The 16,959-nt window shown below is 36.3% G+C and overlaps 2 protein-coding genes across 6 annotated transcripts in view; one reads left to right on the plus strand and one right to left on the minus strand.

Annotated features, from left to right (window-relative positions):
- On the minus strand, nt 1–11,752 carry malt1 (MALT paracaspase 1). Of its 4 annotated transcripts, none has more exons than XM_077231738.1 (18): nt 11,596–11,731; nt 10,496–10,720; nt 10,225–10,391; nt 9,213–9,334; nt 8,987–9,134; nt 8,716–8,894; nt 8,190–8,289; nt 7,786–7,860; nt 6,795–6,818; nt 6,686–6,709; nt 6,390–6,593; nt 4,660–4,837; nt 4,502–4,573; nt 4,288–4,415; nt 3,853–4,002; nt 2,902–3,059; nt 2,076–2,201; nt 1–1,933 (listed from the first exon to the last, which is right to left on the minus strand). In XM_077231738.1, exons 2-18 carry the CDS (start codon nt 10,642–10,644, stop codon nt 1,475–1,477), a joined length of 2,463 nt encoding a protein of 820 aa, XP_077087853.1. In that variant the 5' UTR covers nt 10,645–10,720; nt 11,596–11,731; the 3' UTR covers nt 1–1,474. The 4 variants fall into 4 exon arrangements, with proteins under 4 accessions (XP_077087853.1, XP_077087855.1, XP_077087856.1 ...); XM_077231740.1 differs by lacking the exon at nt 11,596–11,731 and adding an exon at nt 11,340–11,463; XM_077231741.1 differs by lacking the exon at nt 7,786–7,860 and having other exon boundaries at nt 11,596–11,752.
- The window catches only part of prlrb (prolactin receptor b), a 16,846-nt gene continuing 11,263 nt past the window's right edge, over nt 11,377–16,959 (plus strand). Inside the window, exons 1-2 of one of the 2 annotated variants that reach the window (XM_077231750.1) lie at nt 11,377–11,414; nt 16,697–16,768. In XM_077231750.1, coding sequence (XP_077087865.1) covers nt 16,702–16,768 — 67 coding nt within the window. In that variant the 5' untranslated portion in view covers nt 11,377–11,414; nt 16,697–16,701. Of the gene's footprint in view, nt 11,415–13,513; nt 13,758–16,696; nt 16,769–16,959 lie in introns of those variants that run through there. The other variant, XM_077231749.1, reaches the window with a different exon arrangement.

Genomic DNA, 16,959 nt, shown 5'->3' on the forward strand with positions numbered 1-16,959 from the left:
TTTGATTCATGCACTTTTTTATTTAAAAATAAAGGTTATTTTTCTAAACATCCGTTTAAAATCCACATGAAAAAGACATGTTTTAATGTAATGAGATACGATTTTTTTATATAAATGATAATTTAACATGACTAAATACTTATAGTATGTTACAATATTTTCTGTATGATCAAATATGTTGAAGGTGCCGTAATAAGTTAGTCACATAAAGTTGAAGACTAAAAACTGTTGGAAATTAAACATGACCACCTGAGATATAATTGTTGCATCACTACCACCACCAAATGCAAATGCAAAAATAATGCAGTCAATGAATGGATGGATTACTTATAATTAATTTATAGTCTGGACATTTAAGCTGGGATAGGAGACAGCTTCACCCTTAACATACTAAACCCACAATTAAAATTTCTCATCATTTAAGTCAAACTCAGTCTACAGGAGTTTTTAAATCTTAACTGATTGTAAAATCTGGTCGCATCACGCACATAAAGCCGGGGATGCACTTAATGACTGTAAGGCTGATTGTGAATGTATTTTGATACTAACGATTGGTCATGCCGAAATGTGCCGAGTCAGAGACAGTTGTGTTCAGTCGGTCTACACAGTCTGTGTATAAAATCTGCTGCAGTAATTGGAAACAGTCTGTAAGTGTGTTCAGTTCAGTCTTAGAATGTTTCAGCTAGTCGTTAAGTGTGTCCCCGGCACTGTAGTAAAAGAATATGTATGTGCGCAGGCGCGTAGTCTTTCTTTACAAAGTGACATTGCCAACTACTTGCCTGGCATGCATAACACAGCGTTAATAGTCGTTTTCGAGGATCCGTGTTGATGGGGATCGTTTGTTGTCATATGTACGAATAGAAAACAGTTTTTAGCACATTGTTGTCGTGTAAACGTACCCTAAATATCAAACATGTTAGATATTGCCCGATGTGTCCGCGAGCAGATCTGGAGGTTTAAGATTTGATCTGTAAACGACTCACATAACCAGATAATCTGGGCCGAACAACAGAACCGACTGACCGACGCGTTTTGTTTTTTCTCCGAATGTTGGGAGGGGTAAATCGGGCATAAATCGGCCTGAAACTCTGGTAGTCTAAGCCTGGTTGACTCACTCTCATGCAGTTTCTTTCTTCAGATGAACACAAATGAAGGGTTTAAGCAAAATATTCAGACTAGCTGATGTGGATGCATATAATGTAGGTGTACGGGACCTCCCAAGCTGACACTTCAAAAACCCACACAAAACTCCCTTATATCATGCCGTGCGCTATATACACACACCTATCGTTTCGCTTTGGAAGACATTCGTGATTCATCAACTGGGGACATCGTGTTTGTTTTCTGTGGTTTTTGAAACATCAACTTCGAGGGTCCCATCCACTTGCATTATGAACTCACAGAGATGGATTTATTTATTTTTTTTAAATTGCGTTTGTGTTTATCCAAGAAAAGAACTGCACTGTGTACTCACTCAAGGATGGTTATAGAGTTGCAAACTATTCATGAACTCATTCTGCATGTCATCAATGTCATCAGTGGTCTCAATGGGAATGCTCGGTGGGTTCAGGAAGGGTGAGCATGACATGTTCTCGTATTCATGTGTATGGTCACCGTGCAATCGAAAGTCCCCATAACCCCCCACAGCTCCGTGGAGAGGCTCGCAGACGTTGAGGTAGGGGTTGGTGTACTGCTGGGTGAAGCAGGGACCCTGGCTGTGGAAGCGGCGGTCAGACCCGGGACTGTGGCTGGGACTGGTCGAGGGACTGTGCGGCATGGGACACGTCAGCTGGCAGCTGTTCTTCCTGGTGGGGCGGTTGAGATCCAGTTGGGCGGTGAGGGGCTTGCCGATGTTAACGTCCATGTTCCACTGGACCAGGTCATCTAGGCTGTTAAACTGGGCTTGAAGGCAGACAGTGAAAGCTAGTTCCTCCTGTAAAACAGGAAGAAAGTGTGAGAAGGGATCAATGTAGTTTTGAATGAAATCTAAAAATGCATTTTAAAGCTCAATCTAGCTAAAGACCTATTGTGAATCTTTCTTGGTTATGATGTGTTGAAGAGGTCTTGAGATGTACCTTGAGTTTCTGCACTGAGCTGAGTCTGGTGTAGAGGCAGTGCTGAGGAAGACGGCCTGAAAGTAAGAAGCTTCCCGTTTCTTCCAGAGTTTCCTTATTCATCAGCTTAGGGTCTACATCCAGGTCCTTTTCAAAGTCAAATTCAAAATATTCATGTGTGTCGCAAATGTCAAGAAACACAGTTCATGTAAAATGTTAAGACTGCTATTAATCCAATTTAAGATTATACTTAAAAAAAGATTGGTTATACTGTATAGCTAAATAATTAAGCTGCTCAAAAGTTTGGGATCGGTACAATTTTTTATGTTTTTTATACTCTCCAAGGCTGCATTTCTTTAATCAAAATACAGTAAAAAGGTAATATTGTGGGGAAAAATTCTAGTTTAATATATTGTACAATGTAATTTATTGCTGTGATGGCAAAGCACCATTACTCCAGTCTTCAGTGTCACATGATCCATTCTAAATGCTGATTTGCTGCTCAAGAAACAATTATTCTTATTTTCAATGTTAACTGATCAATGTTATGATCAATGTTAAGTTGTGCTTCTTCGTATTTTTATGGAAACCATTACAAGATTATTTGATGACTTTAAAGTACAAAGGAACTTATTCCTTGAACTTACGAAACTTGTTTTGTATCATTATAAATGTGATTACGGTCACCTTTGATTAATTTAATGCATCCTTTCCTTGCTGAATAAAAGTTTACTTTAAAAAGTGTTGCTTAAAAAAATATCTTAAAATCTTACTGGTTTTGAATATGAATATGAATAAATAATGCATGGCAGATTCTTTCTTCAAAATAAAAACAAAGACCACTTACCAGAGGAAGGTTAGTTATGTGCGCCTGGCATGACAGCATCTGCTCTGAATTTTTCACAATGCTGGTGTAGATGACCAGCACATTGGAGAACTCAGCAGCAAAGTCCATTTTTATCTGAACTCCACATTCAAAGTCCAGAAGTTTGCTCTCCGGCAGTTCTGGGTTAAAACAGATGCAAAATGTTAGTTTGATTCCCAGTACTATTTCTGAATTTTCATCGGTGTTCAAGGAATAGTTCACCCAAAAATGAAAATTCTGTCATCATTTACTCACTCTCATGTTGTTCCAAACCAGTATTACTTTCTTTCTTCTGCTGAACACAAAAGAAGATATATGGGTAACTAAAAAGTTGATGGGTCCCATTGACTTCCATAGTATGGAAAAAAATACTATGAATGTCAATGGAGCCCATCAACTGTCTGGTTTGTTTGTTTGTTTTCAGGTTCAGGTTTGGAACAGATTGAGGGGGAGTAAATGATGACAGAATTTTCATTTTTGGGTGAACTATCCCTTTAATATCATCAACAAGATTTATTTGGTTTTAGGGGGGTATTGTCAGCAATGAAAAAGGTGAAAATCATCATGACAATGATTTCAATTAAAACATACTGTTGATAAAATAACAATAATAAGACATTTGTTGGAGAAAAAGGATATGGTTGATTAAAATGAACCAATTTAACTGTTACTAAATCTAATAAATGATTAAAAAAACATTGCATTACATTACATGGAGTTTGGTCTAATAACTGATTGTGATTTGAACTGATACATTTTGTTTTTTATCATCTTTCACATTACTTGCAAATAAAATGTAATTTTCAAAAGATGCCTTTTTTGTAATTATTAATATTCTGTTTAAATTGAACTAAAATGCTTACATCTAGACAGAACCTTTTTTATACTGTTATGTATCTGAGTTGCACAGTATGTTGAAGTAGCTGAAAATACCATGTGCTTTAGACCAGAGCAGGTTGTGTGCCTCCGCTGGATGGGAGTATTCCCCGGGGCGGATGGGATCGGTGAGGGAACGTCTCTCAGACAGGCTGCTGCGGATCTCCAGAGCCTGCTTACCCTTTGTGGGGTCAAACTGACCCATATCTACAAATATGCATTACAGTTATTTGATAATTAAGACACACATCAAGCACGGGTAGATGAAATATACATGTTTGACATATTTCAACTATATTTTATTTATTTTAATATCTAAATTGATCTTTGAAATGACAACGTATAATGTTTAGTAGAAGTAGTAGTCATAGTGCAAAATAGTAGTACTCTTTTCAAATCAGTTAATCATTTGTTTGAGCATAACGGACCTGCATTTAACTATTAAAAGATGTAATGCTTCATTTAACTTCAACATGCTCATGGTTCACTCACCTTCAGCCACACTGTCCAGCAGAACAGTTATCTTCTCATCCTCTAGGAGGCGCTCTTTCAGGAATTTGATAAAGACTCCATTGGTGAATCCACTTGAACTCAATTCAAAGGCCTCAGCATCTTGGCAACTTCACACAAATAATATATCATGGCGTAACAGATCAGATAGAGAACATAATGTACTTCAGCATGTTATTTCTGGATGAAAACTCACGTTGCATATCCAAACACAATATTGGCTGTAACTTTCAGCATGACATTTGGCATGGCGTCGTCATGTACATTTCTGAAACAATGTACTGGTATTAGAATGATGACAACCAATGTGAATACGGTGTATTATCCTGCCTTTTAAAACCACAAAATCCCCACCTTTTCCTGCACATATCCAGGAGGAAGACATTGAGTCCAGTCTCCTTCTTCTGCATCAGTTTCAGAATGCTCTGAACACAGAGACAGTTGCCTGAGCGGTATGGATTTGGGGCATCCACGGGCACCATGAAGCTGTTCCCAAAGTTCTCATAACCATGTCCAGCATAATACAACAAACCTACAAGGAGGAGCAATCGTCAAAGAGTCAGTTCAGCCAAAAAAAGAAAATCCTGTCACCATTTACTCACCCTCATGTCGTTCCAAAGCCGCATGACTTTCTTTCTACTGTCAAACACAAAGGTATTTTAAATAATGTCTGGTCTGTTCTATCCCATATAACGAGAGCGGATGGAGACTTGCACTGTAAATAAAAAAAGTACCATAAAGGTAGTCTAATGTAACTTGTGCGCTGAAGTCAAATGATAGCTTTGCAAGTTATAAAATGATAATCTTAATTTGAACTTGCGTACATATTAGGCATATGATTATATCAAATTTTCGTATCACAATGGTTGCTGAAAGATTTTTTTATCAAGGTATACGGTATTATCACAGTATTGAATTACAAAAAGAAGATGAAAAGATAAACTTCAGCGTTGCTCTCTTAATAACAAGTTTAATGACTTTTTTAAATAACAAAAAGAATCTTGAACATTTAAATTTACACCATAAAATTAAAGTGCAAAAGGAGCAAAACTATAAAGAACAGAACATTTTTAACAATATCAAGATATCTTTTCTGGACTGGCATGTTTTAGTCCAGATTGTTTGAACAAATGTTTGAAAAATTATATTAAAGTTACCATAAAATCAAAATGGACAACTCTTGTTTTGATGAAATATTGGAATATTTATTATAAATTATTTATCCGTGCACATTTTTTTTTTAATTCATGTGCCCTCTAAATAACTCCCATTCTCTCTTGCAGCAACATCTCTTCTCTAATGATGTTTTCCTTGGCGCAAGGGCGAAACAATCTGTCAATCACATGAGATCACAGCGATAGCAAACAACAACGATCCAATCAATACCCGATAGACAAAATCAAGTCTCACCCTACATTTTATCTTGTTCAAGAATCCGTTTCAATCAGATATACGTCACAATAGGGAAGAAAAGACCATCGTTTCATGCCGCTTAAAGTATTTAAATATATAATAAGCCTTTTCACGGCTTGTCTGCCATTTTTGTTCTGACCAATATGAAAATCTGACTAAATATGTACATTGTGATGAAAAAGCAGCTAATGTGCATTTTAAAAATCTAAACAATTTGGATAATAAGGTATCTAGAATTATTCATATGGTTAATTACCACAATATTATACCATATATCAGCACAAGTTTAGTACATATTTAAACACGGCACATTAAAATGTGTTGTGCCAGGTTTGGCATCAAAGATGGCGAATGTCATTAGTTCTCGTGTCTAACTGATAAGTGACACGCCAAGTCTTGTGTAAAAACATAGATAGATGGGAAATAAAGGAATAAAATTATACAGGTTTGGATTGGAATGGCAATAGGGTGAGAAAATATTGTAACTAATAGTCTCTTTCAACCAATTAGTAGTAGTTGTACATTGCAAGATTGCATGGTTATTATGGCAATTATATACTTTACAAAAATCATGTTTGTTTGATCTTTCAAGGCAATTGCCATGTTTATAGCAGTCTGCTATAAAACGTAGTAGACTACGGTAGCATAAACTATAGCAGAAGCCACAGTACCATAAACTCCCTTATGAAGCAGAGACAAGAATTCCTCCACGGCGTTCCGCATCTCTGACTCGGTCAGATCCAGCAGAGACACCACTTTAAAGTTGAGCTGCCGCAGCAGATTGGTGAGGTCGTACACATCCACCATGGGCGCCTTCAGCTGTGGGTGGTTTCGATATGTGAGGTTACCGATCAGAAGGGCCACTTTGTCTGTAGCTGAAGGGAGAAACACATATTCACTGTGAAAAATGAGAGACTCCAGCCATTTTGAGTTAAATTAATTCATAGAATATTTTTGGTCTACTCACCATAAGGTTTCTCAAGACTGTAATCTGATGAAAAAAGTCATAATCATTCACTGACGTACTAAAAGCAAGAAATCTTCAAGAACGAATGTAATGGGAACACAAAACTTACCCTTCTCAATAGTCAGAAAGTCATCTGAAAAAGAGAATGTTATATAGTAGGTATTCAGAGGATTCTTCTCCGAAGGCATATGATGATGACAATAATGAAAAGAAAGCTTATAGATCACAAATAGAATACATTTTCGAGACCAAAAATGAGATTTGACCCAATCCTGCCACAGTGAACTGAACCCTTAATGCCACTTAAAGGAATCGTTCATTTAAAAATGAAAATAATGTTATCATTTACTCGCCCTCAAGCTGTTTCAAACCTATATCATTTTCTTTCTTCTGCTGAACACAAAGGAAGATATTTTGAAGAATGTCAATAACCAGACAGTTGATGTACCCCATTGATTTACATAGTAGAAAAAAAAAAATACTATGGAAGACAATGGTGTCCATCAATTGTCTGGTTACCAACATTCTTCAAAATATCTTCTTTTGTCTTGAGCAGAAGAAATAAATTCATGCAGGTTTGGAACAACTTGAGGGTGAGTAAATGATGACAACATTTTCATTTTTAAGTGAACTAGGCCTATTCCTTTAAGAAAAATTATTTTGTCCCACTGCATTCATTACAATTTCAATGGAAATGTTCTCATTTTTGCCACAGACATGCAGAGCTGTATTACTGAAGGCATCAGGTCTATCAGTTTTCTCCACCACCTTAATCAGTAAGAGAAGTCAAGAGAGTAGGGAAAAACATTTTAAGTTTTGGGTTAGGGTCAGAGTTTTCCGGGTTCAATACAAGCTCAACCGTGGCACACCGTCGATTACCACAGGGAAAAAAAAACATGTTTAATGTATTGCATTTCACATTATTCATGCTATTGCTGTTGACGTAGCTTGTTTTGAACCTGAAACGTTCATTAAAAGTTGTTATAGCATGCATTAATCGGCATGACAGTATGATGATTAGGTATGACATGCACAAGATTCAGATTGATACCAAAAAGTCCCTAGATGTTAGAGAGGTGCCACTACAGCTTACAGAATACCTTCAGAGCACTCCATTGCTCCTGAAATTTGTAGAGATATTCTTGGATCTTTCATTTCAGAATGGCAAGGATTTTCTTGAGGAGGAACAAGGGGTTGGACCACAAAATGAGTGTATATAAAGTGAACCTAAAAAGAGAGCAGCTCACATTTCTTTCAATAAGGCAGTCCACTAACACTGCCATACGAATCAACATTGTGCTTTTAGTGGTCCCACATAGAGGTTACCGTAGAGTTGGATAGGATTCACTTAACATTGCAAAGACCATTTCTTGGCATCCTAGCTATATCATCCTGGAGTTATTTATATTAGAAGTACTTGTAACGCACTACTGTTCAGAACACTGATTTGATCAGAAAACATCTAACCAAAGAATAGATATAAAACAAAAGACTTGATCCATACCAGTAACAACAACATCAACTTCATTGCTCCATGTTCGTTCATTAGTGCAGAAGATCTCGCAGCGGTATCTTCCCTGGTGCTCTGGCAACAAATTCTTGACCTAGTTTAAAACAAAACATACTATTCAATCACAAAAAAAAGTTCAATTCAATCTGTTCATCATATTAAGCGCTCGATTCATATGGATTAGTTTTACGATGTCTTCTTTATGCACTTTTTGAAGCGTCAAAGTGGTAGTTGCGTAGCTGTCAATGGAGATACAGAAATCTCTCAGATTTGATTTAAAAGATCTTCATTTGCGTTTTAAAGATGAACGAAAGCTTTACGGCTTTGGAACGACATGAGGGTGAGTAACTGATGATTTTATTTTTGGTTGAACTAACCCTTTCAAAATTTCACGTTTAATTCTTTACTTGCTCTTTCTTTGTAATTATATGTGAAATTTGCTACTAATTGCTGGGTGAAACGGTCTCAGTAATGAAATGCAGTACACTATATAGTACAATAGCAAATGTTGTCCTCTTACAGTGTACTTCCTCCTGTTGGCTTTTATGATCGGCACCCCATTTCTGTACCACTGATATTGTGGTAGGGGTCTGCCAATTGCTCCACACTCCAGATAGAGTGCATCACCCACCAGCAGCCTTTGAGGCTGTGGCTGGATCAGGACCCTCGGCCTGCCCTCTGATGACAAAGACACTAGTCCTGTACAAAAACAACATCCATTTTGATATCAGTGATATACAGTGACAATATCATGACAATTCAACCAAATGTCTCACTTGTCTCTGATTTACCATATCTTGGTGGAACATCAAGGACGTCTACTTGGGCCCAGTGACTAAACTCATATGCGCTTCCACAATTCACTCTACAGATGTAAAACCCTGCATCTTTGACCCGGACTGGGCTGAACACCAGGTCTGGGGAGGAGCTGTTATGTACCTGAAGGGTTGCGATAGTTATATAATCGTGTGAATGACTGACAACTCATTGGTCCTCAATGTAATATCCTAGGTTTACCTCTTCTGTTTTCTTAAACCACTGGAACTGAACATGTGAAGCACCAACAGCACAACAGCTGAGACGAAGGTTATGTCCGGCTATGACAGCCACTGACTGCGGCTGGACGAGGATTTGAATTCCTGTGAGATCAATTAAGAAAACAGTATCTGAAACTGGCTTATGAATGCAAATAAATCACTTATGGCTATTTCTGCACAGAATTTCTGCAGAATTTAAATGCATGTGATTTAAAGTGTTGTGTGTCTGTTACTTAAATATTTTAGCAAATTTGATAATGTTCTCAAATACTAATAAGAGTGTAAAGGTGCGGCCACATTTACTGTTCTGCGAATTTATGCAGGCAAAATCCAGTCATTTCAATAGCAATCCACACGATCGGGAATTTCGTTGGGATGCCAAACGTTTTCTGTCTGATGTTCAAACTGGTCACGTGGATTTACCACATTATTCAACAGAAAGCTGATTGGTTTGAAAGAGATTTTTGTCTGAGCCGTGCTTCATGCATCGCTACACTATTGGTGCTTTTTGCCTGCAAAATTTTGCAAAAATTGAGTGACCACACCTTAATATTTTGTTTTTAACACATTTTACCGTTTTTAAATCCATTTCACACTGTGAAAAATTATATGATCAAGTTATGACAGCCTCGCTTTAACTCATCAAAATTAAGACATTTTCAACTTTTTTAAAGATATACAAGACTCAACTAATTTTTTAAGTCAGTTTAAATGTAATTTAAGTTGAAATGACTTAAACATCCAAGTTGATTGTACTTAAAAATTTAAGGCAGCAGCTAATTTTTTAAAGTGCAAATTTATAGATTTTCTTTGATAATCAGATAAGAAAATGTGGGGGGAAAGATTATGTGTGGGTCTGAGACAAATGTTACTTCAAGTATTTCACTTTTACGACTGTGATTAAATATCTAAGTACAACACAAACAACATAAGATAATGTGATGCAGCACTGCACTTTTGAGACATAAACTCTTCCACTAAGGCAGTTGTACCTGGAGGTTTAAGGAACTGCAGCCCATCTGTATGACCCATGATATGTAAAAACTCAACCAGTTCACCCAACATACATCCTTGATCTCCAATGAGTTTGAGCAGAGTGCGGGAGGGACTCCCTTCCGCCTCCAAAGCCTTCAGAGAACACATGTCCATATCATTGACACTGTCCATGTGAGTAGGAGAAAACAAGAAAAAGACTGTGAGTTTATTTGTGTAGCCTATATTACATTAAAATGAAACGTGAATAAAGAAAAATAAAGTTGTTACCTCACTTTGAATCGCCTGTCACTTTTCACAATCTCCCCCAGTTTTCGCCATCCCTTATTGTTGGCCTTATCAAGAGACTCACAGAGTCTCTTTAACACAGATTCTTTCAAGAAATTTATGTTTACAGAGTTGTCATTCAAATCTGACATGATTGAGGATAATGACTCATGCACAACTGTGATTGGCTGATCTGCTGAACTTAGGTTTAAATGTTCAGCAAAGCACCTGCAATATGGGAAATTGACATGACATTTCAGACAGTGTCCCGGGATGTGACATACTTATGATGAAAGATATAAAAAAATATAATATATGGCACTTTTTTAAAATTCATTTTACACCACATGACCTGAAATGAACTGCAAAAAATCTTGAAATAAAAAACTTGATGGTGACCAACACCTACAATATAAACTTTACCTTAAACATTTGTATAATAATTGAATCAACCTCACTTCATTAAATTATGCCAGATAAAAAAAAAGTTATGGGTCAGCTAGCCTAAGTGAAAGTAGCTATATAGGGTTAGTTTAATTAAAATGTAAAATTTAACATAATTTCAAAATTTGACAGTCATACTTTGTGACCCTTCATGATGTTCCAAACCTGAAAGACTTTATTTCTGTCCGTGGAATACAAATTAATGAGATGTTAAAAGAGAATGACAGTACAAGTCAACATGTCAATGAAATCGAGACACTAGCCTAATCTTTTTTTTTTTCTTTTCTTTTTTTTCTTCACAGAAGAAAAAAAGTCGATACGGGTTTGGAACAGAGGTTTGAGCTACAAGAAGATGATGAGTATAGCCTTGAGGGCAACATTTTCATTTCTTGTACTAGCCTACCTTTAAGATAGTTTCACTTTTTACAGTGACTTCAACAACCGCATATCGAGTGATGAAGGTTTGTAAACTACGAAGGTTTGTAAACTATGTTGGCAGCGCGCCATTCCTTCCTATTTTTTATTTTTAAATGCAGATTACTCAACTGTTATGAATTTCTAAAAGTAAATGTTTATGCAAACAAACAGAGATAAAACAGATTAGAATTCACCACGGAAAAAAAGTAATATTGGAAAGAGTGTAAACATCGGTCGCATACCTCAGGCGGATCAGATGTTGACATATCCCATTAGACGTGTAGGCTATTTGCTGCACTGACTGATGCGGGGAAAGTCAACTTACAAAACATACGTGTGTGTATGCATCACTTCCTGATGTCTAACAAAGAGGAAGGTGTTCTCGTCTCTCCCGAGTTCAAAGAGTCCTTAAACGGAAGTGTGTTCTTATAGTCAAAAAGAGATACGCTGGTCATAAAGTATGTGCTTTTCAAACGATTACTTTACTTTACACACACACACACACACACACACACACACACACACACACACACACACACACACACACACACACACACACACACACACACACACACATTTTAGTTGATTAATGGCCAGATCATTATTAAGAAATGGTGTGTAAAGGTTTAAGTTAGCTAGTCTCCTCTGCCACCATATTATATAGGCTATACCTAAAATACGGTGGGCCTATATTATTTACAGTTTGCTTAGTGTTAGTACAGTGGTTCTCAACCTTTCTGACTCCATGTCTTGACTGACTCCATATACTTTTTGACTCCTTTATGACTTTTATAGTTGTTCATGATTTAGCTATTGGATAAGGATTAAGAATAAGGGTTTTTAAAAATAAGTTTTACTCAATTTCTATCCAATAAAATATTTTAGAGCTTGGTATAACTCCTATATTAATTATAAAAATGCACATGAAGTTAGCCTACACCGCTAATACATTTTTCTTACTCAGTATTTTTGTCTTGTTTTCTATTGCAAATATCTATATCTAAAAATTCTTAAATCAAGCTACATTTACTTGAGAAGCAAAATTAAGATATTAAACCCCGGGTTCACAGGCAGTCCCAGACTTGTTTGAGCTGTCTTTACTGAAAGTAACTTGCAGTGACATATCTTAAAACATTGTTTTGTCTCAAGATGCACAGCATGTTTTTTCTAAGGCACGTTTAAAAGCTACTTAAATGCCCCAATTGAAATAAGGCCTAATCTTGGTTTAATCTTACCCCTGTGCAACCAGGCCTTGTTTTCTGAAGAAAAAAAAAAGAAAAAAAATCATCAAAACGAATTTATGCTTAAAATAAGAAAAGAAATATCTTCCAGTGGTGTCATAAAAATAAATTTAATTAAAAGGGAAACCAAGATTATTATTTTACCTCACTGACAAATTGTTTTAAATCTTGTTTTAAGCATAAACTACACTTAATTTTCACAAGAAGCCAACAAGTAACTCAAGTACATCTTGATTTAATAATGTTTATGTGTACTGGAAAAGACAAGTAAGAAGACCTTTTTTTTTGCAGTTTAAGATTTTATTCATTTAAATTACTTTTCAGGTCTAGAAAATCACACTTTTTAATCAGGCTTACTTGTACACCCAAAGTTGTGAGGGAATACTGAATTCTTTAAAGAAAAAAAAAGCTTTTGATGGGGTGAATTTAAAATAAGACATAGCTTGATTTTTTGTTGTTTAAGCTTGTTTTGTCTCAATTTAAATAAGTAATCATGGGGCCCCTTGGGAGTTTGCTGATGCCCACGTGGGCCCTGGTCTGCTGCATGAGAATTCACTGCCAAGTCCTATCAACAGAACAACCTAGCAACAAGCAGCAAGAACACCTCAGTAACCAGTCAGAACCCCACTTTAGCAACCACTTAGTAACGCACTGTTTATATTTTTATCTGTCTGTATGTAGGCCTATCTGCCTTTCACTCTGTCTTTTTTCTCTTTGACCGCCTTAGCCCATACGTTTAAATCATTTTTTAAAGCTATTTAAACTTCCAGACAAGGCTTTAGGCGAACATCAATGTTTTATATCGACGAACTTTCCTCATCTGCTTTACAGTTGCTCTAGCACTCACCGTGTCACCATTGGCCCGTAATGTGTGTGATGCAAGTAACATCATACCCAATATGCCACTCCTCAAGACTCTCAGTCTGCAGCTTAGGGCTGTTTGTGTGCAAGCAACTGGAGACTCTGAGGGATTGCGTTGTCAACAGGGTGACTTTGTATTTGGCCTTTCCACTTTCATAGTGCGCGTTTTGAAGGGGTCATCGCTTCGGATAGACTGTTTTCATAGCGAAACAGTCCAAAATGCAGCACGTTTGTGGACTATGGGAAAATCACAGGTGAAGCTGTGTGTGTAGTTTCGGTCACGGATTGGGTGGCGGATCCAGGTGAGTCTCCGCGACAAAAGAAAAGACTCGACATTTACAATGTTTTATAAAGCGGCGGAAACTATCATATGTCATTGTGCACTTATTTTGTTCTGTGCCGACCAAAACTAGCCTATATTTCATGCAAGGATAATTATGGCGCTACAATGGCGCTTTCGCTGTTCCTTTATTGTCATTCTAGGATGTTTAAACATCAGTTAATATTATTATATGTGTTTTTTTGTAGTTTTTTTTTAGATTAGATTAGTTGTTGAAGGAAGTTATAGAAACCATGATGAACGTGATTTCACGAAGTAGCCTACAACATGTTCCTGAATCAACATCTTTGTTGATCCTGGAAAAAACATTTCAATTAACCAGACAAGTTTACAGTTTGTCAAGTTTTGGCTTACACCCAGGGTTACGTGCTCCTACATCAGTGTTATTACTCACCTAAACTGTAAAAAAAAAGATGCTACCTTAATTCAACAGTCAACTTGGATGTTTAATTCATTTCACAATGAATTGTCATTTAAAATGACAATCAACTTGGATGCCTAAGTAATTTCAACTTAAATTACATTAAAATGACTTAAAAAACGAGCTGAATCTTGTACAGTATAACATTAAAAAGTTGAAAATTGCTATGCGAAAACATATGTTGTCATAACATAGGCCTATTGATCATATATATATATTTTTTTTTTTTACATTTTTGTTTATCATTTCTCTCAGATTTAAGGGAAAAGTTATGGGTAGGGTTATGTTTAAGGGTATACGGTTATGGCTAAATTTACAGACAGGAAAGTTGTTCCAGGATCAGCAAAATATTGATCCAGGAACATCTCACTTGGCGAAATCATGGTGACCATAGAAGCATAGTCTGATGACATAATCTCTCTCTCCAGCCTACATTTTTTTGTTCAATTGGGATCATGAACTGGGATCATGGGTTGACAGTCTGACCCTGCCTCATCTCGGCTTACTGAAGCAATGTGTGTGTTTGTTTATGGCTATCACATTGTTATCAGTGACTGAGAATGCAGTGGCAAAATTGGCCCCTGGAGGAGAGACCAAATGAGACTAGAGTTTGAGTAGAGTAAACTCAGTTATAATATGCAGTTTGCTGTTCCCTACCCTAGTAATATTTTGAGCATCAGAAGAACAGATTTTTGGTAAAAACTTGCTTTTGTGTTGCCTGTTGCAAAATATGTATTAATTGACAATTCTTTAGACCATTTATACATATAGTTTGATTCTTGATTATACTTGGCCTCCACTGCCAGCTTTACCCTCATGTGTTTGAGCCCTGTTATATCTAATCTTAGTTAGTAAATATCTATATTTTATGGATGAATATTTAGTTAGTTAGTTAGTTGCTTAGTGTTTGATTTTGGGTGGCGAGGGGCTAATTTATTTCTTCTGCTGAACACAATGGAAGATATTTTGAAGAATGTCGGACTTGCTAACCAGATAGTTGATGTACCCCATTGACTTACATAGTATTTTTTTCCTACTGATGACTTCCATCAACTGTCTGGTTACAGAAATTCTTCAAAATATCTTCCTTTGTGTTCAGCAGAAGAAAGAAATTCATACAGGTTTGAAACAACTTGAGGGCGAGTACATGATGACAGAATTTTCATTTTTAAGTAAACTATTCCTTTAATGTCAAATGTTTTGAGGTCCTTTAAACCTGGACTTCAGCCCACTTCCTTCTCAATGTATGCTATAATGTGGGAAAATAAAAGACTGTACTGACCACAGAAAATAGCTTGTCGGATTTATAGAAAGTTCATTGCATGAACATTTTGGTTAATCTCGTTAAAAAAAAAAAGATGCTACCTTAAATTTTTAAGTACAATCAACTTGGATGCCTAAGTAATTCCAACTTAAATTGCATTAAACTGACTTAAAAATTAGCTGAATCTTGTACAGTATAACATAAAAAAAGCTGAAAATTGCAATGCGAAAACATATGTTGTCATAACTTATTGATCATATAATTTAAAAAAAAAATTTTTTATCATTTCCCTCAGATTTAAGGGAAAAGTTATGGCTGGGGTAGGGATACTTTTTTATGGCTAAATTTACAGACAGGAAAGTTGTTCCAGGATCAGCAAAATATTGATCCAGGAACAGCTTACTTGGCGAAATCACGGTGACCATAGAAGCATAGTCTGATGACATAATCTCGCCCTTGGCATTTTGAAGACTTATAAGTTTGTAAATAAATCCGATGTCATGTCCATGAAAACTAAAATAAGTAAACACAAAATGCATTGCATGAAATGCATCTATATTCTACAAGATATTGTTGCCAAGTGTTTCTAAAAATGATCAAAAAACATAAAGCAGATTGTTGGCCCTTTCAATCTGTGTCACTTATTGGAACTCACCATTTCCAAGGCAGTAACTTTCCATTGAGTCACCTCTCTGCTTCTACCTGATTCTTTTGTTGATGCCTTGTCTTCATAACATTGTGCATTACCATGCTGTCAGGAATAAACTTTTTTTTTTCCTTCTGTGTTAAACATCTCTTCTAGGATCATGATGTGCTTGTACTTTTTTCGTTTGAATAGAGAACATATTTTTTATAATTAGTTTGTAATTGTGCTGCTCTCATAATCAGTCTTATCAAATCAAAATGTCACTTTTCATCATCATCTTACTTAGCTGAGTGTATTTACATAAAAAAGTAAAATAAAAAATACACTAATGCCATCATGGCCATTTTTCATGACATCTTTTTTATATACGTCTTGGCATAGACGATGCAACTCGATGCAATTGTACACACAATGACCTTTCAGCTGTTGTGATGAGTGAAGGTGTTTACACATGCTAAGTGGTTGTTTTGCATATCTAGATTGATGTTTAAAGTAGAAACAAACTCTACAGGTGATACTTAACGTGCTTGGACACCTTATTGACTTTGTGGACATTTTTTTCTCATGCAGGAAAAATGCGTAGAGATGCAGAACAGGCGCTGACTCTGATGTGGCTTCTCTCTTGGATCCCGCACAGCATGTGTAAGTAGGCAAAGCAGGACAAGCCAATCAATTTGCGATTGTGCACAGAGAATACATTTTTTTTTGGTTGGCCTTTTGTCTATAACCTGTACAGTACATGTGCCGTACAGTTGCGTGCCATTCAGAATTTAATTCCTGTATTTTAATTGATCTTGCTAACAGGGTGCAGATTTTTAAATTCTATATATTGA

The sequence above is a fragment of the Siphateles boraxobius genome, unplaced genomic scaffold (genome assembly GCF_051911475.1).
Source record: "Siphateles boraxobius isolate OS27281-9 unplaced genomic scaffold, OSU_SipBor_1 16, whole genome shotgun sequence".
NCBI classification, from domain to species: Eukaryota; Metazoa; Chordata; class Actinopteri; order Cypriniformes; family Leuciscidae; genus Siphateles; species Siphateles boraxobius.